The 7,331-nt window shown below is 49.4% G+C and overlaps 1 protein-coding gene across 2 annotated transcripts in view; it reads right to left on the bottom strand.

Annotated features, from left to right (window-relative positions):
* The window catches only part of UBE2G1 (ubiquitin conjugating enzyme E2 G1), a 103,459-nt gene extending 102,944 nt beyond the window's left edge, over positions 1 to 515 (bottom strand). The window contains exon 1 of one of the 2 annotated variants that reach the window (XR_014140676.1): positions 154 to 515. Coding sequence is in view for 1 of the 2 variants with exons in the window: in XM_081805931.1 (XP_081662057.1) it covers positions 154 to 199 (46 nt within the window). In the remaining variant the exon portion in view is untranslated. The remainder of the gene's footprint in view (positions 1 to 153) is intronic. The other variant, XM_081805931.1, reaches the window with a different exon arrangement.
* Positions 516 to 7,331: the final 6,816 nt, after the last annotated feature.

The raw sequence follows: 7,331 nt of genomic DNA, 5'->3' as shown, positions 1-7,331 counted from the left end.
CGACACCCTCCCGACGCCGGCCAAGTGCCCGGCCCAGGCGGACGGGCGCCCCGGGCTCGCCAGCGGCCCGCCCGCCCGCAGGAGGGAGGACTTGGCGGCCGCGGCTGCCCGCGGCCCGGCCCGGCCGGCGCCCCGCCGCCGGCCCGCGCTCACCTGCCAGCTGTCTTCGCAGTAGCAGCGCCGACTGCAGCTCCGTCATCCTCCCGCCGAGGGCCCGGGCCGGCGCCGGGGCTTTCGGAGGGCCGAGCGCAGGCTCTGGGGGCGCCTGGAGCCGGGTGTGCCGAGGAACGCGGGCCCCCGCGACGGGAGCGCCGGAGCCGGGGGAGGCCGGGCTGGGGCGGCGGGAGCAGCGCCTCGCTGCCGGCGCGGGTCCGCTCGGCTCGGCTCCACACAGCGCCTCACACCCGGAAGGGGAGGGCGCCCGGGCGGCCGCGGCGCGCACTGGGACTCCGCTAGCCCGCTTCCCTCCTTCAAGCCGCCCGTCGGCCCCGCCGGTGCCTTCCCCCCGCCACTGCCTCACTGCACGCAGGGCCGCTCCGCGCAGGCGCGCTGGGGCTGCCCACCTCGGCTCGGCCCGCCCGCAAGCCCGACCCCCCGGCCGCCCGGCCCGCCCCCAGCGGCGGAACCCCGCCCCCTGCGCGCGGCTCCCCCCCCCCGGCCGCCGCCATCTTGGGAAGGTCTCGCGTGACAGACGCCGGGGCGGGGCCGCCGCTGGCCGACGCCCCGCGGACGCCATGACGAAGAGGTCGGGGAGCGTCGGCATTCGCCCTCGGGGTTGAAGCAGGTGGTCTGGAGCCACCTGTGGATGCCTGGTTGTTGGCGACTGAGAATCAGTCGCTGTTAGAGCCGAACTTAGTTACTGGTGTGCCCCATTTTAAGTAAGCCCCCAAACAGACTTAATGTATGCTGCTAATTCACTTTACAGAAAGAATGCGCGAAAAGATTCCTGAAGTCAACGAATGTTGCTCCCCTCCTAGTAGGAACCGACCAAACACAGATAATGATCTATGAGTAGGGCAGTTGAGATGAGCAAACTCAAAACACGGTCCAGAAAGGCGCCTGCGGGCAGAGGTGCGGGGCGCGGGGCGCTCGGATCCACCTGTGCCTTCCACAAATACCTGTTAAGCCTGCGCTGATGTTTGCAGCTGGGCCGTGGGAAGACGCGGGAACGTGCAGCTCTCTTCCTCCCCTCCAAAGGCTTAGTCTCCGGGTTCCGGGTAGTCCGCTCCGTCCGGGTCGTAAGAACTACAGAGAAGACTGGCCTCACCCTCCCCTAGAACCCTGAACAGGAAGCCTGACTCCAGCACCTCCAGGGGAACAAACCGGGTTGGGTGAGGCCTAAAGTGGACTCAGTTTCTCTAAGGAAAAGGCGCACCCGGGAAGGCTCGGAGATGTCTATTTACTTAGAGGGGGGAAAGTAAATCACCGCGAGCGGCCCCTCTGTCTGGATCTCTTGAGGCGGGTTTTCAGAAATGCTACAGAGCGAGAAGAAATTTCAGCCCTCACGGGGGCCCTGAAGCTTCCTTAGCTCCACCCTAAAAAAAAAAAAAAAAATCAGTGTCCGAAAACCCCCCTCCGTTCTGGACTAGAGATCTTTCTTTTAAAGTAAATTTTTGATTTTATCAAAGTAGTAAATACACATAGTTCATACTCAGTGTACTGAGACTTCTTTGGAAACACACATTCTTCGTGTATGCCTTCCGCACCACTAAATTCTGCTTGCCCCGGCCAATCGCCTTTACCGCTCAAAGCAGTTTCTTCTGGTGGTTACCTCCATTTATTCTAAATAAGATACTTTAATGCTTTTTCTTGACTCAGCCATTTTAGACCCTCTATACTCTTGCTGTAACAGATGAGGATTTAACTTTTATGTTACCCTCCAACCTTTATTCTCCTAATATCATTAAATCATCACATTTATATCAATACCTTTTATATCAATAGTTGTTATATCAATCAACAGTTTTTACACTATTGTGACTTTGTAAATGTTGACTGTAATGGATTATAATTATATTTGTTCCTTACACAGACTTTTTTTTTGGCCTAGAGTTTCTGATTATACCTTGTTTTCCTTGTGGTGTCTTGATTATAATCAATACCCTTCCTTTCCCTATCCCACCCCCTTGTTACTGTATTCTATCAAGCCCTTTTTCTTAGCAATCTCCCTCCCTGAAGCCTGTATAAACCCCTCTCATCAGGCCTGGTTGCGTTGAGCCATGCCTGCCATCGGGAAGTCTTCTGAAGGGTTCCCCTTGACCGCTCTCCTGGGCTCCATCTACCTCATCCCGGATCTCAAGTGTAATTCTTCTTTGTGTACTCCTTCCTTGTGCTGGAGCATATTCTCAGATAATTCTGAGCAATATATATGGGGCAAATTTTCTAAGTCCTTCTATGTCCAATAATGTCAAAGTTTTAAACATCTATAACTTAATGCCAGCTTAGTTGGGTATAGAATTTTATGTTTAAAATAAAATAATTTGGGCGCCTGGGTGGCTCAGTTGGTTAAGCGACTGCCTTCGGCTCAGGTCACGATCCTGGAGTCCCGGGATCCAGTCCCGCATCGGGCTCCCTGCTCTGAGGGGAGCCTGCTTCTCCCTCTCCCACTCCCCCTGCTTGTGTTCCCTCTCTCGCTGTGTCTCTCTCTGTCAAATAAATAAAATCTTTAAAAAAAAAATAATAAAATAAAATAATTTTTCGGGCGCCTGGGTGGCTCAGATGGTTGAGCGTCTGCCTTCGGCTCAGGTCATGATCCCAGAGTCCTGGGATCAAGTCCCGCATCGGGCTCTCTGCTCCTTGGGAGCCTGCTTCTCCCTCTGCCTCTCTCTCTCTCTGTCTCTCATGAATAAATAAATAAATAAATCTTTAAAATAAAATAAATAAAATAAAATTATTTTTCTTCAGAAGTATGAAAGTATTTATCCGTTGTCTTGTAGCATCCAGCAATGTTGTTGATTCTTGTTCCATTGTAGGTGACCTATGTTTTTTTCTTCTTGGATATTTGTGGCGTTCTCTTGTGACATCTGGTATTTTAAGGTATGGTGATAACACACCTTGGTAGGTCTATAGGGTGCTCTCTTTTTGTAACTAATTGTGCTCACAGTGAGTTTTGTGGTGAAACAATGGTTGTTTCATTTACATATAGAGATGAACATAGGATAATGAGATAGTCTGCATTCTCCTGGTATATAAAAAATTATTTTAAAAAGCGTTTGAGAGGTGCCTGGGTGGCTCAGTCTGTTAAGCCTCTGCCTTTGGCCCAGGTCATGATCCTGGGGTCCTGGGATTGAGCCCTGCTTCAGGCTCCCTGCTCATCGGAGAGCCTGCTTCTCCGTCTCTCTCTGCCCCCCCTCCCTGCTCATGCTCTCTCTCTCTCTCTCTCTCTCTCACTCTTGCTCTCTCTCAAATAAATAAATAAACTCTTAAAAAAAAAATCAATTGATATTTGTATGTTGATCCAGAAACCTCACTAAACTCTAATCACTTATCTATAGATTATTTTGATTTTCTACAAAAATAATGTGTGTCCAAATAATGTCATTTCTATGTCTTTCTTTTGAAACATTGTTTCTCTTTGTTGCCTCACTATGCAGGCTAGGATCTCCAGCAGAATTGCCTGGAAGATAGGGTAGTGAGCATCCTTGTCTTCTTCCATTTTTATAGGGACTGTTTCAGTGTTTCACTACTAAGTCTCGTGCTGCAGATTTTTTTTTTTTTTTTGCAGATCCTTTTAACAGATTAAGGAAGTTCCCTCCCATACCTTGCTTATTTAGATTTATCTCTTATAATAATCCCCAAATCTTTATCTCCTGTGCAGATCTTTCACCAGAGGCTTATATCGGCACATTCACCTGTCTAACTTTGTATTCATTTACTTAACAAGTGTTTCTTGAGCACCTGCTATAAGCTAAAGGTGGGTTTTAGGGGCACCTGGTGGCTCAGTTGGTTGAGTGTCTGACTCTTGATTTCCGCTCAGGTCACAATCTCCGGGTCGTGAGATTAAGCCCCGTGTCAGGCTCTGTACTCCGGTGGAGTCTGCTTGAGATCTTTCTCTCCCTCTCCCTCTGCCCCTACCCCCACTCACTCCCTCTCTCTCTATCTAAAATAAATATATAAATCTTTAAAAAATAAGGGTGGGGAGCACCTGGGTGTCTCAGTCGGTTAAGCATCCAACTCTTGATTTCCACTCAGGTCATGATCTCAGGGTCATAAGATCGACCTCTGCATTGGGCTCCACTCAGCATGGAGTCTGCTTGGGATTCTCTCCCTCTCCTTCTACCCCTCCTGCTCATGTGCGCTCTCTCTCTAAAATAAATAAATAAATAAAATATTTAATTAAAATAAATAAATAAGGTGATTTTTAAGACAAGGTCTGGGAGTAAACTAGGCAAATCAGGTCAGGTCCCTACTCTCATGGCACTGATATCCAGTAGGAGAGAACAGTGAGTAAAAAACTAAACAAATATTAAACAATTCAGCATTGGATTACAATAAGTGATATGACGGGAATAAATAGGGTGAGTGAATAACTCAAGCAAAAGGGTCTATACTAGATAAGGTAGTCGGGGAAGTCCTCTCTCAAGAGAAGGTATTTGGACTGAGATCTGCATTGCAAACAGGGGATGCCATTGAGGATTCTGGGGAAGAGCATTCCAGGCAGAGGAAGCAGCTCCTGTTAAGGCCCTGAGGTAGGTAAGAGGTCAGCGTGGGTGGGGTGGGTCCAGTGGAGCCCAGTGAAGAGGGGGCACAGGGGAGGCAGGCAGGGGCTATCTTGCTAGGGGCCTTGCTGACCACAACAAAGAGTCTGGATTAGCTCAGTTGCAGTGGAAGCCTGGGGGGGGCGGGCGGGGGCGGAGTGTGATCTAATTTACATGGTCTAAAGCTCCCTTGCTTATAGAAAAGAGAAGAGTTTTCTGGAAGACCAGTCAGAAGCGTACTGCACAAGATGAGGCAAAAGATGGGATGGCTTGAACCAGGACAGGGGCAGGGATGGTAAAACAGACATGGGAAAGGGGATGGGGAAAGGGTTTGAGATACATTTTGGAAGTAAAATAGGAAGGGCTTGGGCGCCTGGGTGGCTCAGATGGTTAAGCGTCTGCCTTCGGCTCAGGTCATGATCTCAGGGTCCTGGGATCGAGTCCCGCATCGGGCTTCCTGCTCCTTGGGAGCCTGCTTCTCCCTCTGCCTCTCTCTCTCTGTCTCTGTCTCTCATGAATAAATAAATAAAATCTTTAAAAAAAAAAAAAAAAGTAAAATAGGAAGGGCTTGCTGACAGATTGAATGTGGGTTGCTCACCTTGTTGGGAGAACCTTGGTAGAGCGCGCCGAGCACCGTAGGCTGAAGGCTGAGCGAGACACGAGGCCACTGGTCTCAGTGCCGAGGGCTTACACGCAGTTTGTGGTCATGAACTGAAAGTGGAGCCCATAGGTCCAGCTCAGTAACATTTTTTCTGGTAATGTTCAGCTGCTCGGGTGCACGTGGAGAAGTATGATCGCTGGGTGCGTCCGTCAGTAAATGGAGAGAGAGATGGAGACAGGCAAGTTTGTTGAGGGTGTGTGAGGAGAGTGACTATATCTTGCCTGAGTAGAGAAGGATGTGAAAACCAGAAGGAGCTGATGGGTAGTGAAAAAGTGATACAAATAATGGGGTCTTGATGAGGTTGAAGAATTGTGTGGTGCAGTCACTAAACCAAATGAGCTGGGAGGACAGGAAATGCTGGTCAGCGTGGGCGGCTTGGAATCCAGAATTCCGTTGTGATCTGTGAATGGCGCTGAGGCTGTGTCAGGTGAATGTGGGACAGGCTGGCTGGTGGAAGGAGGGAGGCAGTCAAGGAGGTGACAGGCAAGAGTACTGGATAGGTCATTGCCATGGGTTATGAAGTCCCCAAGGACAAGGGCCGCAGGAGGATGGAGAGGCAGGCCGTGAGGCAGGAGCCAAAGTCATTGGTGAATGGATCCATCAGGGTCCGTCAGGACTGGCAGTGCAGGGAGTAATCCGTGGACCCGCCAGATGGCATTGACCTCAAAAGAGCTAGGGTTCAGGGAAAGGAAAGGAGAAACGTCTGGACAACAGTGATGGGAGTAGCAGAGGCTAGGCCCGCCAACACGGAGACTGGTGGAGTGTCAGCGAAACAGCCTTCCCTCGAGAGGGACACGAGGCCTCCGTACATGAGGCCCAGAGGTATAGGAGCACCCACAAGTACCTCGAACCACCCCAATCGAAGCTCAGTCCCTCCTCCCCAGACCTGCTCTGTCACGAGCAGTGGTGCTCACTCACCTGGGTCAGAAACAGGAAGGCCAGCCTTGGTGCCCCCCTCGCCCCTACAGCTGACTGATCACCAAGGGTTAGGGTTAGGGTTAGGCCTGGTCCTCTCGTGAACACTGTCTGCTGCTGACCACACTTTTCTCCTTCCTCCAAAAGGTCAAGGGTTTGGGTTTTGTTTTTTACATCTCTGGGTCTTTACCTTTACTGTTGCGGTGGCCCAGAACGTTCTTCACTGCTAGGCACCTGGAGAACTCCTGCTAAGTCATCTTTCAGTCACTGAAGGAAGCAATTTCCTCCAGAAAACCTTTCTCAATCTCAAAAGTAATCTTACTTCTCTGTTTCCTATTTCCAGCGTGTATTACATCTCCTATCCCAGCAGTCATCATGCAGTTTTGCGTGGTTTTTTCTTTTCACTTGTCTGTAAGCCTTGTGGTGGCAGTTTTTTCCCCTGTTCTCAGAACTGAATGCAGTAATGCTGCATAGTAAGCACTCAATAAACATCTGTTGGATGATAAGTCGGCTCCATTAAGTTAACAACAGGATCCCCTTTCTATTAAGTTAATAGCAGGGTCATCCTTCAACATTACTCTAGGCCGACGCTTATTAAGTTTGCATTTGTATGCCTGGCACAGAGTGGTGTGCCAAGGTGTTCTTAAAGGTACAGAATAAGCCTCTCTTGGACTGTTAGTCTGGCTCATTTTTTTAGATAGAAAGTAAAAAGTACTTAAAGATAAATCTATAAATTTACAGGCTTATATTAGAAAGGAAGAAAGACTGAACACTTCATAAGCTAAGCATTTATTCTAAAAAGTTAGAAAAGCAAAATAAACCCAAAGAATGGTACTGAGGCAGCTAGACAGCCCGAGTACAAAACACATGGAGTTGGACCCCTACCTCACGCCATATACAAAAATAAACCCCAAATGGATCAGGCATGTAAAGATAAGGGAGGAGGCAGTTAAGGAGGTGAAGAACACTGAAGAAAACACTAAGGAAATCTCTATCAAACTCTGAACAAACACTGAAGGAAACATTGAAGGAAATTTTTGTGATCTTTTATGAGACAA

Source organism: Leptonychotes weddellii, chromosome 15 (genome assembly GCF_054177405.1).
Source record: "Leptonychotes weddellii isolate Sample4059 chromosome 15, ASM5417740v2, whole genome shotgun sequence".
In the NCBI taxonomy this organism is placed as follows: domain Eukaryota; kingdom Metazoa; phylum Chordata; class Mammalia; order Carnivora; family Phocidae; genus Leptonychotes; species Leptonychotes weddellii.
This window is presented reverse-complemented; position numbering and strand designations above follow the sequence as displayed.